Source organism: Acomys russatus, chromosome 4, assembly GCF_903995435.1.
Source record: "Acomys russatus chromosome 4, mAcoRus1.1, whole genome shotgun sequence".
Taxonomy (NCBI): domain Eukaryota; kingdom Metazoa; phylum Chordata; class Mammalia; order Rodentia; family Muridae; genus Acomys; species Acomys russatus.
In genome coordinates this window covers 26075712-26098585 of record NC_067140.1, presented here as the reverse complement: position 1 = coordinate 26098585, position 22874 = coordinate 26075712, and the positions used below count along the sequence as shown (strand labels likewise).

The window sequence follows — 22874 nt, the reverse complement described above, 5'->3', positions numbered from 1 at the left end:
TCTGAGGGGCAGCTTTGGCCATATTTGCATCCTGTGAGCCTCAGCTACTCCTGCATGCTTGAGAGGAGTTGTCCTCCTCAGCCCTCACCTTCTTGGCCCTTCTCACCCTCCATACATACGAGTGCTCATACTCTCTGTGGTGAACGTTTTTTTTTTTCCTCCTTTGCACCCTGACCACCCTGACCATGGGGATCTGGGTGGATGGTTGTAAGGAGGAGTGCAGGGCAGTTGTTGAGATGCTCCAGACAAAGCTGTGGGTGGCAAAGGCTGGGGAGGGCCCAGGGATGAGGAAGGGCCATTAAATGGTAGACTGAGGCAGAGGAGAAGCCCCTTGGCACAGAACCCTGGACCTGTGCAGAGGACCCAGAAAACAGTGGCTGCCATCATCAGAGAGAGAGGGAGGAGAGCTCCAGGAAGTCCTCAGTATCAGGAGAGAACAAAGGGAGGAGGATAGAGGCCCGGAGGTCACGGTCACATGCAGGCTCCTGGCAGTGGGTTCAAGTGTGTGTGTGTGTGTGTGTGTGTGTGTGTGTGTGCGCGCGTGCCTGCGCGGCGGGAAGGCAGACGAGATGCAGGTGATAGAAGAACATGTGGCCACCAAGGCCTTTATCTCTGTGGAAGAAAGCTACACTGGGACGAGGGAGCTGGCAGGACAGGCTGAAGCCAGAGGCCAAAGAGGGTGTGGTGTCCCACATAGAAGGGGGTCACTTGATCCCAGAATGGCTCAGCTCTTCCTGTCTTTTTCATGCCTGTCATTCACTTTGCCCCCATGGGACATAGAGGGCAGGCTGTCAGCCCCATTACAGCCCAGAGACTGAAGGGTGGGGGAGGTTGCAGAGACAGTAAAGAAAGCTGCCGATGGAGACAGTCCTGGAGCTGTGGTAAGTCTTCCTGGGTGTATCTGTCAGGCAGTAGGTCTAGTCTTGGCTCAAGTCAAAAGGGAGAGGAGACACATAATCCCTGGGGACTGTGGAAGGTGTGGACATGGCCAGGAAGGTAAGTGTGCTCACCTTAGAACCATGGAGCCCAGGGCCTTTCAGAAAAGCTGCATCCAGTCAGCCAGAGGGTACTGGAGGAGACTGCAGCAGAGAAGGCCAGGACACAGGCTGGGCAGTGGCTATGGGGGCAGGGCGCAGAGTTGTCTGTCTTCATCACAGACAGGGCTGGGTCTGCACAGCCTCATGCCCAGGCTGTGAGCATAACTCAAGTGCAGAGGCCCATACCTGCCCCCAACAAAGGCATGCGGAGGAATGGACTCAATCGCCCTTTGGCGGGGCTTTGAAAACAGGCTTGCATTTGTGAGCACACTACACAGTAGCCTAGTCACACAGACGCACCACGAAGGGCCTAGAAGCCTGGAAGCAGGAGCTGGCTGCACCATCATCTCTAGGCACCCAGAGGACATCATGGCCATCACAGGGCTTGGCTTTGGGATGTGGAGCTGGGGTGAGACAGATGCCCTGGTGACTTTGTCCAGAAAATCGCTTGCTGCTGACTTGCCTGTGGCTGTCTCATGTCTCCAGGGTAACTGAATCCACACCACAGTCTCCCTGATCTTGAGACTAGAATATGAATGTCACCGTGACCCTTCACAGCATGGCGGTTTCTTGCTTCCCCAGTAGTGTGTTGCGTTCTGCACAACTGACTTACAGGGTTCAGTGGGCTGGATTTATTGGCCTCAGCAGGGAAATGGCAAATTTATTGCTCTGCAGGACCCTTGAATCCCACAGACAGATGCATGGCCTTGGTGTGTGCTGGGAGGCCATGTCCTGAATTATGGCTGCTGCTGGTGGCCTGGGGAGGACCATAGGTAGGACACATTTTTTTTCTCCAGACTCTCGACTCTTGCTTGCATTTATTTGCAGGCCAAGTGTTGAGTACAGAGACTATACTGTCTTACTCAGCTGGGGTGTGAGAGACATCCTTCCTTAAGGGAGTGTTGAGGGGGAACTCAGAGAATGCCCCCTGTCCATCTTCAGCCCCCTGAAATCCTTGCTAAGGGCCCTGCTTTGTCTCTTTTGGCCTGAGGTCAGGGCCAGTAGTCAGTCAGTGTCATCTACAAGGGCTCTGGATCCCTGGCACTGGCCTATGTCTTGTCCTGGACTTTTTATTTAATTTTAATTTTAATTTATTTTTTAGCAGTGTCTTCACTGGGCCCAAGAAATGATTAAAAGTATTTTGTCTAGAGACTCAAAAGCAACAAGGCCTGGGGTAGGAAATACAGGGCTGAGGAATCCAGGCTGATCAGCCAAACCCACAGCCCCAGAGAGGCACACCTATCCTGCTGGGGACCTTCTCTGACCTCCAGGTTAAGCGGGGGTGCGGGGGGGGGGGAGGGTCTCACTGATGTCTGAGTTTGACATCTGTGTCCTGGGAACTTCTCCATCAGTGCCTAGCAATGCTGGGATAGCGGATGGTGGTCCTTGGCTTTGGGTGTTGCTTGGAAGGTTCCAGAGGAGGAGGCCATGGATTTCCAGGGTGTTTCTTGAAGGGATCCATGCTTGTCTCTCAGGTAGCAAAATGTCTCCGAGTGGGGCTTACACAAGTGTTTATGCCCACAGGCTGAGCCCATCCAGTATTGTGGGATGGCCAAGCTGCTCACATTCCTGATGCCCCAGAAGCTTTACAGTTGCTGAAGTCCCCAGGCCCAGGCAGTTTCTTGCCTGTGGACATAGCCCTGCAAACTCTGCCTCTGTCATCACTGGTATGTCGACTATCCCCTTGCCATCTTGGATTTGCCCTGACGAGCAATGTGTGAAAAAGCTGACCCTATTTTCATAAAGTAGGCCATGCTCTGAGGTCCTGTGGGGACCCAAGTTTGGGGGGTCCAACCTTGTACCCATCCTTAATAGAGACTACATGAAAAATGGGGCAGGGCAGGGCTTGATACTGGCTGCAGTGACAAAGCACAGGGGGCTGTGACCACTGTGTGTTGATGGTCCTGCATGGCCTGGGTAAATTCAGAGGCCAGGTTGGGCTTGGGGCTCACATGGGTCATTCTCAGTCCTAGATCTGAACCTGGCCCTGTGTCCTCCCTGATGCTCAGCTTGCTGCCATGTCACCCCTTAAAGGTCCAGATTCTTCGGAAAGCTGGAGCCGAAGGTACCTCATGTCTTGGTCTGCAGAAGATTGATCTGGATTCTGAGTTCAATGCCACTCCAGTGGGCCCCACAGGCCTCCAGTGAGATGGTGCTCAGTGTCCCCCACTGATCCTTCCTTCTGATTACAACCTCTCAGTTACACTTCTGAACATGTGCCCCATGGCAAAGCCAGAGCACCAGCGCAATGGCTCCACGGGTGGAGCGCCCACCTGAGCCACATCTGTGCTGGCCTGTATGCTAGGCACAGAAGGCGAGGGAAGCGAGCTTTCCAGAGCTTTCTCCAGAGGCCTCCACAGCCTCCCACTACCTGGAGAAAGGCCTGGATTTCTCCTGTGAGCAGAGCCAGGCCAGCTGAATCAGCCGTCTTTTTCCTGGGCTCAGGGGTGTGGCCTGGCTCTCAACTGGAGGGTGATGGCATCTCTTTTCTGAATGCACTGGCAAGTAGTGTGGGATCACTGAGGACTCGTGGCTCTGCTTTTCCTCGGAACCCATGTACTATGCTGCCACACGCCTTAAAGGATTAATTTCACAAGCCTTAAATTGCAGTTTAATTTGAAAACTAATTCAGCCCCATAATTGGCTTTCTGCTCAAATCACTGAGGCTAAAGATTTAAATTCTTAATATTCAGATGACTTTCAAGTATCTGGTGCCATCTGTGCATCAGGCCGTGGCATTAATCTAGGGGGACTTCCACCAGCGCAGAAATGAAATAAATAAATACGGGGGCTTGCTAATAGAATAATCTATTCAAGCCCGAGCCCTGCCTTGTACAGATGAGTGTTTCTCTCACTACACTCCCAACTTGTATATTCTTCTGCTATTTCATATTTTCTAAGTGACACCAACTTCAGAATTTATAGCATGGGTTCCCACACTGCTACAAGGGTCAAGGTGTGCAGTGAGTTAAAGCAGCTGGCTGAGGGGTCAAGAGGCATCTTTGCTCGTGTAGTTTGAGAAATGATGCTTCTAGTTGGCTGTGGCCTTTCTGGCCAGAAGCATGGTGGAGGTCCTATGGCTCACCTGGGGTGCTCCAGAAAGGAGACGGGGTGGGGGAGATAACACAGTGGGCAAAGAGCTTCCCGTGCAAGCATGGAGCTTGGACCACCAGAATCCACATGAAAGTCTAGTGTGTGATCTGTCATGGTGGCCGGTCTGCGTGAGACCTGAGCCATAGTGTGTGGTCTGTCACAGTTGAGTGTGAACTAACTGCCTCCCAAGGGCTCCCGTATTTGAACACTTGGTCTCTACTTGGTGCCATTTTGAGAGGTTGTGGAAACTTTTAGGGGTACAGCCTCTTGTGGGGTCATGGGTCACAGAGGGGAGGCCTTGAGGTATTTTATAGGTTGAGGGCTCTCCTCGCCTTGCTTCCTTTCTGGTATCCACCTCTGTTCCAGAGATGTGAGGAGTCCTAGCTGTATGCTCATGCTGTCATAGAGCCACATACCACAGAGCCACCTGCCATAGAGCCACCCGCCATAGAGCCACCTGCCATAGAGCCACCTGCCATAGAGCCACACACCACAGAGCCACCTGCCATAGAGCCACCCACCATAGGGCCACCTGCCACAGAACCACCTGCCATAGAGCCACCTGCCACAGAGCCACCATCCATAGAGCCACCCTCCATAGAGCCACCAGCCACAGAACCACCTGCCATAGAGCCACCAGCCACAGAACCACCTGCCATAGAGCCACCAGCCATAGAACCATCTGCCATAGAGCCATCTACCACATAGCCACTGCCCATAGAGACACCTGCCATAGAGCTACCAGCCACAGAGCCACCGTCCATAGAGATGCCTGCCATAGAGCCACCTGCCATAGAGCCACCAGCCACAGAGCCACCGTCCATAGAGATGCCTGCCATAGAGCCATCCACCATAGAGCCACCTGCTACAGAGCCACCTGCAATAGAGCCGCCTGCCATAGAACCTCTTGCCATAGAGCCACCTCCCATAGAGCTACCTCCAATAGAGTCACTTGCCACAGAGCCACCATCCATAGAGCCACCTGCCATAGAGCCACATGGCACATGTGGCACATGAGCTGTGGATGATTTCAGATCCATGAGGCACATGAGCTGTGGATTTCAGAGTTTGGACAGGTGGTACCGGGAACAATGAGCAAAACAGCCAAGAGCAGAAAGAAAAAGGAACCTGGACATAAATCTGTCACCTTATATGAAAACTGACTGAGCATGAACCATGGACTGGTGCTCAGCATGAATCTAAAACCTCTTAGAGAACAGCCCGGGGGAAAGGGTTTCAGGAGCCGGAGCTTGGGAGGCATTCTTGCAATCCCAAAGCCCCGTTCTGAAGAGAGAACTTCGTCAAGAGTCAGGTTCACCAAAGCCCTGGGAAAACAAGCCACAGAGCTGGAGGAGGATGTGCACGCCATGCACAGGCAAAGGACTGTGGGCAGTGTGGGAGAGTAATTCTCAAAGCACCTCTGAGAACAATCTAATTAGAGGCAGACAGAGACATGAGTGGTCACCACAGAGGGGGCACAGATGGCGAGAGACACAGGACAAGATGCTGCATGTCACTTGCCATTAGGGAAACACTCTCAGACTGTAGCAAATATCGCTGTGCACCCACCCACAGCTGCGTGCAGGGGCTGGTGAGGCAGAGAGGCTGTGCCATTCAACAAGGCAGCTCCTCGAGGAAGGGCATGGAAGTGTCTTATAAAATTGTCTACTGGATGCCCAGAGCATGCCAATGTCCTCTAAAGACCCTCGCATGGGTGACCATGTTGGGAGGAGGTGACACCTTGCTTCGATTTGCCAAGAAGTACGTCATAAGGCTTGGGCTGAAGGATTGGTCCCCAGCAGGCAGATTTGACCATGGAGAGTTTTGACCCAGCCAGCTGGTCCATTCCCTGGTGGGCCCCTCGCTGGAAAGCTTTGTTGTTAGTGTTGGTGGTGGGAACCAGAGGGAAGGCCTGCCTGGGGGAAGTATGCCACTGGGGTATATCTTGTTTCTGCTACTTCTGTGTGGTTTCTGTCCCCAGCTGCTGTGAAGGTGAGTGGTGGTCCTGCCATGCTCTTCCAGCATGATGTTTCACCCTCCCCTCAGGCTCACACCACATAGCCAGTCAAGCATGGCCTGGACCCTCTGAAATGATAAGCCAAAAACAAAAAAAACCAAAAAAACAAAAAAAACCCCAAAACCAAAAACCCCTTTCTTCCACATAAGGGGACTGTCTCAGGGATTTTATCACAGAGATGGGACTATATAAACTGGAACTCCTGCTACAGGCCTTCATCCCAGAGAAACAAAGTTGTGTGTTCTCAAACATTCTACCTGTGTTTTCCTCTTAGCGGCATCATTTGGATGGTCCCAAGCTGGAAATCACCCTGGAACTTCTCAGAAGGTGGCCAGCTAGCAAACTGTGGCATGGCTGCTCTGGGATCTATGTGGCAGCCTGGATGGAGCTGCAGTCTCATTCTGAGTGAAAGTGCCAACCCCAGAGGTCCCATGGTCCCGCCCACAGTGGATCTTGTACAGGCAGATACAGAGAGAACATGACAGAGCCTGCTGGGGTGAGGGACAGGGATGGGGGTGGAGCGCGTAAGAGTCGTGGCTATGAAAAGGTAGTGGGGGCATCCTCTGATGGGGCCCGTAGTAGTTTACTTTCCTCATTGCTCTGACCAAATACCTGACAGGAAGAGTTAATTTCAGCTCGTGGTTGGGGGTGCAGCTGTGATACAGGGAGGGTCAGGCATGGCAGCAGGTGGCTCTGGGGAGCAAGGAGTGTAGCTGGGACTTCCTGATGGAACAGGAAGCAGGGAGCAGACAGGAAGCAGGGAGCAGACAGGAAATGGGTTGTCAGGCCTCAAGGCCTGTCCCCAGTGATCCACTTCGTCTAACAGGTTCCATGCCCCAAAGGTTCCATGAGCCCATGGGGCACCGACATTGTCACATGTACACCATCATAGGCCTTTTGTGTCTTCATGGCAGGGGTCACAGAGCCACATGAGTGGCAGACCTACATAGAAACAAACACACAGACACAAACACCTACACACACACACACACACACAACACACACACGTGCATGCACACATAGGCTCACACACAAACATAGACACACACAGATACACATACCTAGACACAGACAGACAGACATGCACACAGACACATAGATGCACATATACACAAGGGTGCAGGTGACACTGGCTGGCCCTCAGTATGGCTGTGGCTATACAGACGTCGTCACCTCCTGAGAACAACCCATGTGCTGGTCTGGACTATGGGAACTAGGTGAGGGGCGGCTGCATTTCTCACAGCTACACGTGAATATATATTTTCTCAACATGCCCATAATTTAGACAAAAAAGCATTTCTAGTGAATTCTTACAATTGAGAGAAGACTGGGGTTCTGGGGGGAAGTGAGGTCAGTGCAGGCTGCTTGTGGGGCCCTGAATGAACCTCACCCTTCAACATTCTTTGCCAGCTCAGTCAATATTTCATCTTTTCCCATTTGTTTCCCATTAGGACGCACATCCGAAACCTCTCATTAGCCCATCTTCCCAGAGAATAATGACTAATTTTCGACAGGAGCTTGCCTTTTTCCTACAAAGACCCTTCTATTATTGTAATTTACTGATGGAGGAGAAGAAATTGTAGACCATTTCCAGGGCCCAGAGACTGTGCTACAGGAAGGGACGCCACGTGCTCGCCCTTGGCTGGGGTCTGGGGAGGAGGGAGATGCCAAGTGGCTGTGACATCAGCCGGCTTCGTCCCACAGTTGGTCTGAATACGTGACTCCTTCAGGGACGAGAGACGGGGTCTATACTTCCAGGAGTCCCAAAAGCCACTCAGAACTCACACTCAGGCCCTGGAAAGCTTGCTGAGCGGCCAGCTGGAGGGCAGAGTTCAGGTCTGTGAGGCTCCCGTTCCCTGGCCAGCTCTGAGAAGGACCCGCTGCAGGCTGCAGGGTTGATGGCTTATATCTGAGAGGTGGTGCAGCAGCCTGCTGCTTTTGTTGTCCTAATGAGTCAATGCCAGCTACACATGCTGATTATTATTATTATTATTATTATTATTATTATTATTATTATTATTATTATTATTATTATTATCTTTTCTTGTTTGCTGTAAAAGAAGGTGTGGGAAGCCAGGAGAACTTTAGGCCCTTCGGATAAGCCCCGCACTGGATGACAGTCACCTGCCTCTGCGCTAACGAGAACACACCCCAGCTGCGCTCACGCCTTCCCTCCAGCCCCTCCAAGAGGTGCCCTTGGCCGCCCTCATTCCTTTTCTTCCATTGCTGTAGCTAATTTACCCGCCCACCGCCTGCCCCTGCCCCTCAAGGGACTGCCTTGGGATGAGCTGCCTAAGGTTCCCCAGAAATAATGTTACATCCTGTTCCCTCGGGTGACACTGGGCTTGCCTGCGTCTCACCATCCTGAAAGACAATCACTCCAAAACGCAATCGCCTTGTTGAAACAGCAGTCCCCAGGGATGGAGCAATGACAACCTCGGCCAGTGGAAGAGAGTGTGATAAATGTTTGCCTTCCTGCCCTAGCCAGACGAGGCTGACCCCCCGCCCCCCGTGGGGCCCACAGAGCCTGGGGAGCAGGTGGACAGCCTGCCCTGGCTTTGCCTGCTCTGGATATCTGAGGAGAAACTGCCTTAGTTTCGCCCAGTACTCTGCAGAGTTCAGAGTTGCTGTCAGAGCACTAGGCCTGGGATCAGAGGATAAAGTGCAGGTCACTAGGAAGATAATGAGGGAACCTTTTAATGTAAGTGTCTGAGAGTTGCTCCTCAGGACACACCCATGTGGAGGGGCTTGTTGTCTGTCAGAACTTCAAAGTTACCTGGGTATCGTAATGTCTATGCCTGGTACTTTCAGCAGAGGCTTCTGACTTCTTCCATTCTACCCTTCCCAGGATAAGGCCTGTCCAATGATGTCCTCTCACACCTGGGCACAGGAGACAGCCGGCCTAACTAGATGTGGGACTGGCTAGCACCCTTTACCTCTCTACATGTGGGTACTGATGCTGTGAGCCCCACACACAGCTGCCTGGGTCTAAGGTGTCTTCACTGTTAAGTGTTGAGGGGCATATGTGCTTGTCAGGAGTTGTGGAGGGCAGAGATGTTGAGACCCAACTCACAGTGAGGGCTGCGGCATGTGGTAAAGCCATGTGTCCGACGGCTCTGTGGGAAGACACGCACTTGGGGCAGTTCTCTACAAGGACTCACCTCCTGGGCTGGGAGAAGAGTTTGGCTTGTTTGGTGGGCCTCGGACTCTGGCTGGGTTTCCTGACTTGGGTTGGCACAGCCCCTTCCATTCCTAGGTTCTTTTCCAACACATGCCCTCATCTCCTGGTCTAATGTTACCATAGAGACAATAAGACCAAGAGCCAAAGAAGACTCTCCAGCTCTGACAACCTGAGCCCAACTTCTTGGAGCCTGACCCAGGATACAAACAATTAGCGCCTGACTCCTAATGACTCCTGGGCCTCACCCCAAATGGCCAGCCTTGGGGAGGACAAGTGACGCTAAGCAATTTACTACCTCAAGGCAGGTAGCTCAGCTAGTAACAAGTGCCTGCAAAGAGGACCTGCGTTACCTTCCAGAACCCACGTAATTCCTGGCTCGTGCTTACAGACCCAGAGCTGGCAAGGCATAGATAGTCAAACCCTGGGACTTGCTGGCCTGCCAGCCTAGCCTATGCAGAGAGTTCTAGACTATTGAGACCCTGTCCCAAAATAAGGGGTGGATGAGCAACACCTGAGGTTAACCTCTGACCTCCACATACACACACTTGCATGTGTACTCACACGTGTGCTGCCCACATTCACTCCCCCCACACCCTCATACTAGGAGATAGTGAACGACTTTCCTCATCCATTCAGATAATGACCTCTGGCCTCTCATAACTGCAATAAAATATCTCCAGTCCCTCTCAGGAGTCTGTCCACTCACCCGCCATCTTTCTGTCCCCAGTGCCCATTTGTCCTTAAAACTTTATCAGTTTTAGTCTGGTAAAAAACTTTGCTCCTTGCTTAGGGTCCATCTTTTCTGACATTATTGTTCTCTTCTACTCTTCCTCTGCACCTGAGGTCCAAACTCCATCAGGCTATCCACTGTTGCCACAGTGCTTGCTCTCTGCAGCCTCTCTGTACCCTGAGGTGTGTGACGACGGGGGGAGGGGGGTCGTACAGTCCCGGGCAGCTGTGTTGTGTGTTAACAGTCCCAGCCCCATGTGTGCAGTCCCCAGGAAGCAAATGCCGAACACATCTGGCAAACCTCACCTGGCTTGGAGCCCTCATCCACAGAGCCGTTGTAGACCTGGTTGATGAACTCGGGACGGTTGTCATTCATGTCGATGACATAGATGTACAGGTCAATGGGATTCTCCACTTTGTTGCCATTCATGTCCACTGCGTGGGCTCGGAGCTGCGGAGCAAGAGACGTGTCAGAGCTGGCAGCCACATTCAGGGGCGTTCTTGACTTGGATGAGTGTGGTTCCCTGGTGACTCAGCACTGGGGTAGCATAACAGTGCCCTACTCCCTGGGGGAAAGAGGGAGAGGCAACTGGGCAGGGCTCAGGTAGGTCTGGCACATCCAGAAACCTCTGTGAGCCTTGGTTCTCCCCTGTGTGCGGATAGGGTCATTGTGTAAGCAGAAGCTCTGTCTGTGCTACCAAGGTCACCCAGAGCCCCTGGGCTGGACAAGTGCCCCGCACACAAGACTTCACATCTTCTCACAGTGGAAGCAGCCAGGCCACTGTGCTTGGGTGCCTGTGCCTAAGAGGGAAGGGGCAGATGGAGGGCTGAGCCTACCAGTACCCTGGGGACCTGCTGTGCTCTGTGGGGCTAGCTGCCTGCTCGTCCTCTGGGAGGCTGCCAGTGTTGCATACACACCTGCAGTTCTGAGCCTTCACATAGGCTGGTGGTGCCCTCCTGGCTGCTTCTGACACCAAGTGGCCGTGAAGGTGCATGGAGGGACCGGCCTTCCCTCTCCTAAGTGACCGATGTGGCTGTGGTGGCAGCTCCAGCTTGGGCCACAGCGAGGGGTGAGATCTGTGGGTTTTCATGCCTGTTTTCTGCAGGAGTGACATCATCCTAATGCTTTATCGCAGGTGGACACATAGGACTTGGAAGTCACGGAAGCTCTGTGCTCGCTGTGAGCCATTTAATTTGTATGATTTGTCACATTATTTTGAAATTCTTCATGTTCTTTAGGGCAGAGGGCTACCCTCCATTTAACGCCAGGACTAAAACTCTATGCCTGTGATGCACACACGGCAAGTAGGGGGAGGGGACAGCAGTGGACTGTACACTGACTGCCACAGGCTGAAGGTAATAAGCCTGAAAACTTTGAGACTGCTGACTCTTCCAGTGGGAAGATGATGGAAGATACAGAGGAAGGCAGCCCGAGAAGCCCCAGCCACAGCTGGTTCCCACCTGGGACACCCTGCCAACAGCCGCTGCCTCCCAGAGGTATCAAAGCAATTTTGGAGATGTCCTGAAGTACAGGGCAGATAGAATCTTCCGGTGGGAAATCAGAGGGCTTGATAGAGTCCTCTAGTCAAGGCCTCAGGGAGGGGAGGAAGCAGAAAGTGGAAACTCCTCAGGCCAGGGGCTTTCTCCTATAGGCCTTGATAATTAAAAATGAATCTGTCTAATCTTGGAAGAAGTGAGTTTAATCAGTGAGTGGCTTCCTCCTGTGGCCCACGAGGAAGCAAAATAATGATGCAGGGTTGACTCCAGGTGATCTGCCACCCAGGGAAAGAGGCAGGAGGGTGGGGTAGGCTGCACCTGCACCGTCCGTCTCCCAACCTTCGATCCCACATCTGCTGGAGCCCTTCTCTACACTCTGGAGACAAATGTTCCTAAAGAACACATCCTGGAAGTGAAGTGCGCACGAGGCAAGCAGGGAACAAGGACAAGAGGTGGAGGGAGGGAACGGCAGGGAAAGCGTGGGGATGTGGCCTGCTGGAGCGGTCCTTGACAGCGGTCCTTGACAGCGACAGCAGCTGAAGCTGAAGAGCACGGAGCTCTTTGTCAAGAGTGAGGCAAAGCCCCTGGGGGGCCTTGGGAGGCACTGACCCCTTCCTGCGTAGAAACCAGCAGCCAAGCTGAGAGCTTACTGCCACCTGACCCAAACCTCAGCCTCAGACAGCCTGCCAGCCCCAGAGTGAAGTCCGGCACAGAGACCAGCTCCAACTCTCTCCCCTCCAGTTGTTTAGCCTGTGAGCAAAATCATCTTCCTGCTGGGGGGCGGGGGGCGGGGAAGGACACAATGACTTTCCAACTCTGCTCCTGTGGGAATCTCTCCACCCAAGCTAACAAGACAATTTGCTTTTTTCACTTCCTCTTCCTGACCTTGGCCTCTACCAGAGTACTCAGATGGCATTTCCTGGGCTCTGATTGTCTCAGAGGTGTAGGGCTATAAAGGAGTCACCTTTTCCTCAGCTTAGAACTGTAGATGTTCTCCCAAACCTGGGCCATGCATACTCCAGTCATTTCTGTTTTCCCAGCACCGAACACAGGGCCCAACATATAGTGAATGCTCAAGAAATGAACCTTGTGTGGAAGGACGGACGTATGGATGTAGGATGGGCGAGTGGGCGGGTGAATGAATGGATAACTGAATTTGCAGATGATGGATAGATGGGCAGGAGCATGGCCGGACAGGTAGGCGGGTGGGTAGCTGGGCTGACAGATGGATAGGTAGATGGCTGGATGGGCAGGCAGGTACTTGGATGTATAGGTGGATAGAGAAAGTGTGTGGAACTGTGAGTAGATGAACAGATAGGTGCAGAGTGCAGTGAGTAGATAAGGTGAGCGTCTGCAAGGAGAGAGAGAGAGAGAGAGAGAGAGAGAGAGAGAGAGAGAGAGAGAGAGAGAGAGAGAGAGTGTGTACCAGGTGCTGTGAGCCTGACTGGGGTCACTCTTGTGTCTCAGCCCATCACAGAAGCCATGCGATGTGCAGAGCTCCAGGTCTGTGGACTATAAACTGCAGCTACGTAGGGCTCAGGTAGCTGTCTGAGGGAGGGGCCTTTTGTGGCTAGGAATGGGAAAACCACATTCCTGAGGTTGGTTCTCTAGTCCCTCAGCGCGGCACCTTACTCCTCGAGGCTTCTTGGGGCTGGTTGGGAAAGTCACTGGCTGCCAGTGACAGACTCAACTTCCTGTAACCCTCCCTTTACATAAATGGGCAGCAAGCAGCTCCAAGGCCAACCTCTGGCCTTGCCTGAGGATGTGATGTGCACAACCCGACAAGTCCTAGTGTACATGGAGCCTCCTTCGGGAGAGAGGAGGTAGAGGACCAGTCCTGAACAAACGGCCATCAGGCCCAGGGTACCAGGGTCAGCCTGCAATCAGCACAGAGCTGCAGCGAGAAGTCACAGCAGTTAATACGACAGTATGGGCAGAAGCCAAGAATTCCACCTTTGTTCTCAGATGATCATCAAAACACTGGGCATTCAGCCACAAGCACAAACAACACCCTAACACACCTACCTCTGCTCTATCCACCCGATAGAGTGGTTATCATGATAACAATGTCACAGCTCCTCATGCTGCAGCGAGACCTAGGTCCAGGGTAGACTCAGTGACTGAGGCTCACAGAAGTAGAGTGCTGGGCCTGCCCCTCACAAGTGCTGGAGCAGAGCCCAGGGGACAAGATGCAGTGTCACTTGGCCATAATATTAGAGAGAGAGAGAGAGAGAGAGAGAGAGAGAGAGAGAGAGAGAGAGAGAGAGAGAGAGAGAGAGAGAGGGAGGGAGGGAGGGACAGACAGAGACAGAGAGAGAGGTGGGGGGAACTTGGTTGTCTCCCTCATGTGCAAGGCTGGTGGGGGCAAGGAGGAAGCTGAGACCCCACAGCCTCTCTTTTCTCCTTTCTGACTGGCTCTCCTCTAAGAAGCTCTCAGAGACACAGCATGCAAATGTAAGGTAGCTCTAACCCGGGAAGGGACTGGCAGTGCTGACTTAAGCCCACTCTGGCCTGGAAGCACTGTGGTGGAGCCTGCCGGTAGATGCCCGGGTCCTCCTCCTGTGCTCAGGACCCTGTGGCCTGGCAGAAGTGTGCCTTGCTGCTTGCACCCTGCTTGTGCCCTGCCGGCGTGGACACTGCCCTGTTCCATATATGGATACTCACGTGGTAAGAGGCTCTTTCCTCCCGGTCCATGGGCCGAGTCACATACATCCGGCCAGACATGGAGTCAATGCTGAAGACCTCCATGGGGGGCTGGTCGGCGCCCACACCTGTGACGCTATACCGGATGGGAATGTCATTGTCCTTGTCGGATCTGATCTGAAAGACACGTGCATGGAGATGTGAGCCTACAGCAGTGGCTGACGCATCCGTCCTGACGCTGGAGGGCCTCACACTTGGCCATGTTCTCAGAGCATCATGGGCCACGCAGGAACAGCTCAGCAGCACCCCTCCTACATGGAATCACACTTGTCCCCTCCCCAACAAAGCAACCAGTTGTTCTGCCCCACAGACTTCCCTTCTGTGGTCAAACCCATCCTGAGGGAAAGGAGCCAATCCAGGCTGAACAGGGTTTGGGTACATGTACAGTGAGGCGACCTGTGTCTTAGAGTTTAGAGAAAGGTGCCCATTCACCATCTAATGCATATGCATGAGTAGGCACGCATATGATTAAAATATCCCATGCCTGCACAACAGGCCCATTTCCAGATGTCAATCAAAAGTTTATCAGAGCAGAAACCCACCTATACCCCACCCCTACAACCAACTTCTCTTCCTCAAGGACCCAAAAAGAGCTTCCAGGAATCCATGGACTCTTGAACACTCTGGCTCACACCTGCTGCTTTCTGCTTGTCTATCTCGCACTTTCTCCTCTGAATAAAACTCCTTGTTACATTGATATTTATGTAAGGTTCTTCAGTCCTTTGAAGATGCCAGGAACCAGAGACATAGTAGGCTCAGACAGCAAACAGTGGTAACAGGAGGGCAGTTGGTGGATAGGGAGTTACTGAGTGTCACCAGTCTCATGCTCAGGGGTACATTGGGTGACGGGGAGGCACAAGGTACAACATTTCAAGATTGGGTTTTTTTTTTTAACTTTTATTTTATTTTTGAGCAAGGATTCATGTAGCTCAGGTTTGCCTCAAACCTGTTATGTAACTGAGAATGACTTTGCATTTCAGATGCTCCTCTACCTCCCAGGTCCTGGAATGACCGGCACGCACCATTAAATCCAGTTTGTACAATGCTGGGAACTGAACCCAGAGATTCATGCATGCTAGGCAAACACTCCATCCACTGAGCTACACCCCCAGCCCTCAGTATTTCAAGTTCCAGTATTTCAAGCTGTGATGTAGTATGCCAGGCCACAGACATTGCCAAGGGAGCATAGACATCCACACACAAATTAGGGATCTTGCTGGGTGGGGCCCCTCTTTTTTTTGAGACAAGTTTTCTCTGTGTAGCCTTGGCTATCCTGGACTCACTTTGTAGATAGGCTGGCCTTGAACTCACAGCGATCTGCCTGCCTCTGCCTCTCGAATGCTGGAATTAAAAGCATATGCCACCATCACCTGGCATGGGGCACTTTTTTTTGCACGAAAGAAGACAGACTTCCCAGCTGAAGCATGAGAAAGTGTGGGAACAGATTTTCTTTCCAGTTTCATTTGTATGCCGAAATGCAAGCTAGCTCCAGGAAAAAAAAAAAAAAACCCAATTCCAGGCTGGAGAGATGGCTCAGAGGTTAAGACCACTGGCTGTTCTTCCAAAGGTCCTGAGTTCAATTCCTGGCAACCACATGGTGGCTCACAACCATCTATATGTGAGATCTGGTCCTCTTCTGACATTCAGGCAGAATACTGGATAAATAATAAATAAAGATAAAAAAAAACCCAATTCCTAGAAACTTCAGCTTGATGGAGAACATCTTTCTTTTCTTTCTTCATTTTTAAGAATAACCTGATTTTAAACATTTAATTAAAATATAATTACATCGTTACCCCTTTTCTTTCCCTCTTTCACATTTATGGGCTTCTATTCTTTACTTATTATTGTTACACACTGTGGTGGTTTGAGTAACAATGGTCCCCAGAGGGCTCGTATCTTGAATGCTTAGTCACCAGGGAGTGGATTGATAAAAAAGTAAGAGGCGTGGCCTGCTGGAAGAAGTGTGTTGTCATTGGGGATGAGCTTTGAAGTTTCACAAAGCCCATGCCAGGTCTCCCCCCCCCCCCGTCTTTCTACCCATGGATCAGAACATGGCTGTCTTCTCAGCTATCGCTCCAGCACCACGTCTGCCTGCATGCCGCCGTGCTCCCCAGCACAACGATAATGGATTAAACTTCTGAAACTATAAGCAAGCCCCCAATTAAGTTCTTCCTTTCATAAGAGTTGCCTTGATTATGGCACATTTTCACAGTAACAGAGTAGTTACTAAGACATAAATTGGTACCAGGAGTGGGGTATTGGTGCTCGTTCGTGGGATGTGGACTTTGGGACTTTGGACTAGGAAAGCGGGTGAATGTGAAGTGGGGCTGGATGGGCCATCCTAGTAGGGGCAGGGAAGACAGTGCCGAGAGCAGTGTGGGGCAGCTCAGGAGGTTTCAGATGGGAAGGACCTAAGTGGCCTAGAGGCTGTTCTTGTGATATTCTGGCAAGGAAAGTGGCTGATTTCTGCCCTTGTCCTAAACATCTGCAAGAAGATAAAGTGAAGAATTTTGCACTGCCTTGGCAGAGGAGCTTTCATGGCAGCCTAGTATTGACTGTGTCACATGGTTATCAGAGGTCTCTCATACGCAGATCTACAATGAAAAGGAGCAAGCAGAGCAAAGGAAAAGAAAAAGCAAAACGTACAGTTTTGAAGAGAAAAAGAGTACCAGGAAGTGTAAGATAGAAAGAAGACAGAAGAAGTTCCAGAGCTCAAGGGGATAAAGAGTTTAAAGAAGGGGTTGGGGATTTAGCTCAGTGGTAGAGCACTTGCCTAGCAAGCACAAAGCCCTGCATTTGGTCCTCAGCTCTGGGGGGGGGGGGAAAAAGAGTTTGAAGAAAAGCCTGGTGGGATAAAGGGAGCGATGACCTCAGGGCAAGCTCCCACAAGCTAAGCTTCCAACTTGTGAAAGGGAAAGAAAAGCTCAAGCAGTAGAAGGTGCCATCAACAACAGAAGCTGATACAAGTGTAATTAAACTTGGGGGCCAGGTTCTAGTGTCAGCAAGCAGCAGAACTCAATATCCTTGGCCACGCTGTTCTTCCTGTAGAGTCAAGGATAGAAGAAAGGGGTTGTGTCATCTCCAAGTAAGGCTGAGGGAAGCTGCCAAGGCCAGCCCTGTTTCGGTAGTGTCCTTGCATGGAGGCTCAGAGAGGCCATTAGGTGACGCTGTGAAGGTGAAGTCTAGATTGTCGGAGATCCCAAGATGTCGGAGATGCCAGACTGGTAGGATATCTGCCAAGGAAAGCTGGAGACGGCGTGTGGAATCAGCTCAAGAGACAGAAGTGTGTTTCAGTCAAACCAAACCAAACCAAACCAACCAAACAACCAACCAAACAAACCCAAACTGAAAGGAGTTATAGCTCTGAAGAACACATTAACATCAGTCACGGAAACGGAGAATTTGGAGTTTGTCCTGCTGGATTTTGCTCTTGCTTTGGTTCAGTATTTCCTCACTATGCTCTTTCCCCGCTTTGGGACTGGAAATGCTCACTCCATGCCATTGTATGTTGGAAGTGTGCGGTCGGCTTCTTCATTTTGATTTTTACAGGGGTTACAGTTTGGAGATTGCCTTGAGTTTCAGAGACGTAAAACTTTAGACTTTTTTTTTCTTTTGAGACAGGCCAGGGTTTCTCTGTGTCACACAGAGTGCTGGCTGTCCTGGACTTGCTTTGTAGACCATGTTGGCCTCAAACTCACAGAGTCTCACCTGCCTCTGCATCCCAAGTGCTGGGACTAAAGGTGTGTGCCACCATGCCTAGCCAGGTGCTGGCCTCCTGATGCTGACCCCTGTCCTCAGTGGCCACTCTCCCCTGCCTACAGTGTGTGACCACTGTGTGGTCCTGCTTCTGGATGGCCTCGAGTGGCCTGGTGCCCTCATCCCCTCCATCCCTGAGCAGCTGCAGGGCATCAATGCCAGTGCTGCAGCCTGGGCCAGGCTACACAGGCTGAATGCCTCCATTGCTGACCTGGAGGTATTTCGTGCCTATCTGCTTTCCCTGTTTCCTCCAGCTGGCCATGTGGTGCTTACTTTCCATCCCTCACTAGGGCCCTGTTACTGCGCACCACCACACTCAGCTCTTTCTTGGAACTGTTTGATAGGATTAGAAGGATTAGGAGGCATGTCCTTGTTTGAGAAGTGTGCCACTGGGGTGGGTTTTGAGGTTTCAAAATCCCACGCTAGGCTCAATCTCTGTCTCTCTCTTTGACTATGGGTCAGGATGTAGCTCTCAGCTACTGCCTGCGTGTTACTGTGCTCCATGCCATGCTGATGGTAGACTAGGCCCCTGAACTGTAAGTAAGTTCCCAGTAAATGCTCTCTTTCATAAGACTTGCTTTGGTCATGGTGTCTTTTCACAGTAATAAGACAGTGACTTAGACACACACACACACACACACACACACACACACACACACACACACACACCCCTAAATACATAACACACAACCTGCTGAATCTGTTTAGTGTTATGTGTATTTTTTTTCTTGGAAGGGGTGGCCATTTGGGACGGGATAACTATTTTGGGTACTCAACTTTGGGGATGACTAATTCTCCCTCTCACAGAAGTTTTTAAATTGACCGTACTGTAGCTCTTCACTCTCATGTGATTTCCATGAGGGCATGCCAACTGGAGAACATTTCCTTACTCTCTCTCTTCCTCCCTCCCACTCTTCCTTCCTTCCTTTTGGCAGAGTCTCACTATGTAGCCTAGGCTGGTCTGGAACTTACTATATAGACCATGATAGCCCTGAACTCAAAGAGATCTGTCTGTCTCTGTCTCCTGAGTGCTGGGATAAAAGGTGTGCACCACCATGCTCAGCTGAGAAACCCTTTCTTAAACCAGCATTTATCATGGTTGAACCAGAGCTGGTTACACTAGAGTGAGGCCACCAACACCCCAGTCACCCGGGACAGCAGAATAGCTCTCTGACACCACACAGGCATCATGAAAATCAGGGCAGACCTACAACTGCTTGTGCTGGGTCTGGAGAAATATCCATGTGAGACCGCTGTGCACGTGTATGTGTGGTGTGCAGTCTGTGGAGGCTCAGATCTAGGCTCCCACCCATGTCCCCGTTTATGCTTCCATGACAAGGTAGGGGACAGGGCTTCTGAGAACATGACCAGAGTAGGTGGTAGACATCCTGGCTTTCCCTTCCCTCCCCCTGTTAGCTAGCCAGAGCTGGTGGTGCCTGTGTAAGCTTGTGCGCTCCTGGTCTGTGCACAGCAGAATAAGTGTGCCATGGAGGCTGAGTTGTGCCCATATGCCCCGGCGAGGTGGGTAGTCTGAGAGGCTGCCTCTTCTCCATGGAGAGTCTAGAGGAGAGACAGAGAGCTGCCTGTCTTATGCCTGCGTCTGAGTTCATGGTGCCAGGTGAGGTAGAAGTACATGGTACTGGGGCAGTCCCTGCCCTGGAGTGTCAAGGACCCATTTGTGGTACGTTGGAAGCTTTGACTTGGACTAGAGCACTGAGTCACAGTCAGGGCGCTGCTGGTGGAGTGCACTGGCTGAAGGGGGCACATGGAGCCAGGGACGGCCCTCTGGTGAGAGTGAGTGTCTCTAGTGGCCTTAGGGCCAATGCTGCTGCACTCTTGCATGAGGTGTGGCTACCACCACTTCCTTCTGGCCACAGGGACATTTCATTATAGCCGTTCTGAAAGGAATCCACCATATAGTTAAAGATTTTTTAAAAAGGAAACTTTACTTTTTGATCACCTTCTGGGTCACCCTAAAGTACCTTCTGAAATACAGCAGCAGTGGGCCACTGAGCGCCGTGTCCAGGGGGCTCTTTGCACAGACACTGGAACGCTCTGATTCTCTCAGAGTTTACCTTGTGGAGAAGAAATACTGTTGTGAAGGAAGCCAGCAGGCCAGGGGAGAACACTTTCCTGTGATTTGTGTCTGGAAAATGAGGAAAACATTGCAGACATGGATGCTAGGTGGGGAGTTGGAAGTACAGACAGCCCTCCCTCCAGCTCCCTGCTGAGGACGCCACAGAGAATTGCTTGGGCTCCTTCACGTTTGTTATTAGAGGACAGAACAGATGGTAAAAGGTTAGTTTAAAGTGATGTCTGCATTAAAATAATGTACCACACCGGAGGCTGTGCTCACCTGGGGACAGTAGCAGGATGGCTCTGTCCTCCGGAAAGGATGGAAGGAGGGAACTCCCCAGACCCCCCATATGGAGTATTTGCCTTATTCAAATGAACTTGAAGCTGGAGAAAGTCAGCCCTGTGCATGGCTTCCAGTTACAGACACCCGGGGTTTATTCTCGGTGCATTCAGGTGAGGAAGCAATGGGGGCAGCCACATCTGGATTCCAGATGTGTGTGTGAGGCATGGGGAGGGGAGAGAATGGGAAGGAGAGAAAGAGTGGTCCACTCATAAAAGGCCCTCAGTTTATGGGGAAAAACACACTGCCAGGCCCTATGGAGACAAGCAGGAAGACACAATCACCTGTCAGGAGGCAGGAACTGTCCCACAAAGTGACATTCCACATTTGTAAATCTGGACAGAGGCTGTCAGGGAGAAAAGGGTCTGTGAGGATGTGGGAACATGGGGCAAGATAGCTCACAGAACATCATGACCAAATTGGGTTCATGTGCTCTTATCCACGGCCAGTTAAGGACACAGACACACTACACATAGATGCATAAACATAATTTGCACACACACCACACAATATACACACAAAACCACACATGCCCAAACATGCATTATTCAGACATTCAAACACATAAGTACATACAAGCCTCCATGCCTGCACCATGGCTTCCCTCCTCTGAAGGACTTGGAAAGTCTGTGGCTAATGGTTCTGCCACCCCTAGGCCTCCCTGGTCTGTGCCCTGGCATTTCGGAGGATGCTCAGATAATCCCCAGGATCAAGTCTGTCCAACAAGACATGGGTCTCTGGTGAAATGCTTCTGTGCTTTTTCTCCTAGTATTGTATTAAACCCAGAGGTTTCCCTGGGAGAACAAGTTGCAATTTTTCATTTTTGCTCCCCACTGGGAGTTGGCATGGCTTGCAGCAGCTCCCACTTCTTTGTCTTCGAGTGAAGGGCTCTGAGTCGTGACATCCATGCCTTCCTCATCCCTCTGCCCACACACCAGGATGGAGTCGGGCGGTTTTACTCTTGGCTGTGACTGCAGCCAGCAAGACTGTAGCTGGCCAAGAGAGGCAATTTTCTTTTAAAGCCCAACTCTCGCTGAAGCCCAGAGGTTGTGTCTAAACACATTTGCAGCTTCCTGCGGCCTCAGCCATATGTACACAAAACTCTAATGCTTTCGGTGTTTGAACTTGATCCCACAGCTGACAGAGAATCAGGATTTCTTGGGCTTCTGCGTCCACTCACTACCGCTTTGCCCAGATGCCCCGCCTTCGTTTTTCCTTCCCTGCTCCATTGTTGTTGAGGACTGATGATGCTTTACACACCTTGCTGGACCCTGGGAATTCAACAGGGCAACCTGCCCCCAAGAGTGGCCTGTTTGGTCCTGGAAGGTGCATGCAGCGGGTGCCTCATAATTATTAGATAAGCAAATTAAACCAGGAGTAGCAGCCCAGGGGAAAGGGTAGACAGAGAGATGGCCAGGTCAACTCACCATTCTGTTGGGAAGCCATGGCTGCCAAGGCCCTAAGAAAGGCTTTTTGCATGACATCTGGCCACCCTGTGCTCCAAAGGGTGAGCAGTGGGCTGGCTGTGGAGAAGTGGGGGAGAGATGGTCTACACTACCTGAGGCTTGGTGAAGTCAGAGGGGTTCTGGGGCTTTTGTGACTCATTATTGTACAGAGAACAAAGACAGTGAATGCAGAAGTGGGAAGGCAGAGGTGGAAAGAGAGGTGAGGAAGGGAAGGCACGTTAGCCCCCACTCTTGGAGTCTGGCGTGAGGACTGCTTGCAGCCCATAGCAAAAGATGAAGGCGTGCACACAGTGGGGGCTCCACTCTTGCTTTCTGCCCTGGTAGCCAAGGGCTATTTCCGTATCAGTCCTCGTTGCAGAATCATGGTCCACATCAGGATGCAAGCCTGGTCAAGCCCTCTGACATGAGCTCAGCGGCACACCCTGAGTGGGAGCTGCCCAGGAATCTCTATCCCTTACGAAGCCCACAAAAGACCATCAGAGCATGCTGTCTAGCCTACGCTGCAGACGTGGGTCCCGGACATTCAGGCAAGTCTTTTGAAGGCCCCGGTTTAAAATCAGCATGATTTTATCTCTGTTCCTGGGCGGAGCTTCATTTCAATTATTTTAGGAAGTGATCGTGAAATTGCAGCTCCATTGTTGACTTGCTGCAGCACTGAAGAGCCCCTTGCTGGTGTTGAGTGCTCAGCCCTGAGTAGACATCTGTGTGATCCACTTCAGGGCTCAGGGAACACTGTGAAAGAGGGGACAGAAAGAACGTAGGGCTGGAGGGTGGGGCAGAGTGCTGGGGAACCATGTGGCTAGCAGCGGGGTTCCCTGCATGAGACAGATGGTCGGCATTTCATCATGGATGCAGAGAAGCTCATGAGGACTCCCGCCCCCCGCCCCTCCCCCCCCCATCCCCAGGAGCCAGCCGTTAGCATGGTCATTCTCTTAGAAGTCAAGGTTAAACTGCCCATGCTACAGTGACTAACCCC

The 22874-nt window shown here is 51.7% G+C and overlaps 1 protein-coding gene across 1 annotated transcript in view; it reads right to left on the bottom strand.

Annotated features, from left to right (window-relative positions):
• The window catches only part of Cdh4 (cadherin 4), a 461202-nt gene that overhangs the window by 40578 nt on the left and 397750 nt on the right, over positions 1-22874 (bottom strand). Inside the window, exons 5-6 of the mRNA XM_051143937.1 lie at positions 14219-14374; positions 10364-10508 (exon numbers count right to left, since the gene is read on the bottom strand). Coding sequence (XP_050999894.1) covers positions 10364-10508; positions 14219-14374 — 301 coding nt within the window. The remainder of the gene's footprint in view (positions 1-10363; positions 10509-14218; positions 14375-22874) is intronic.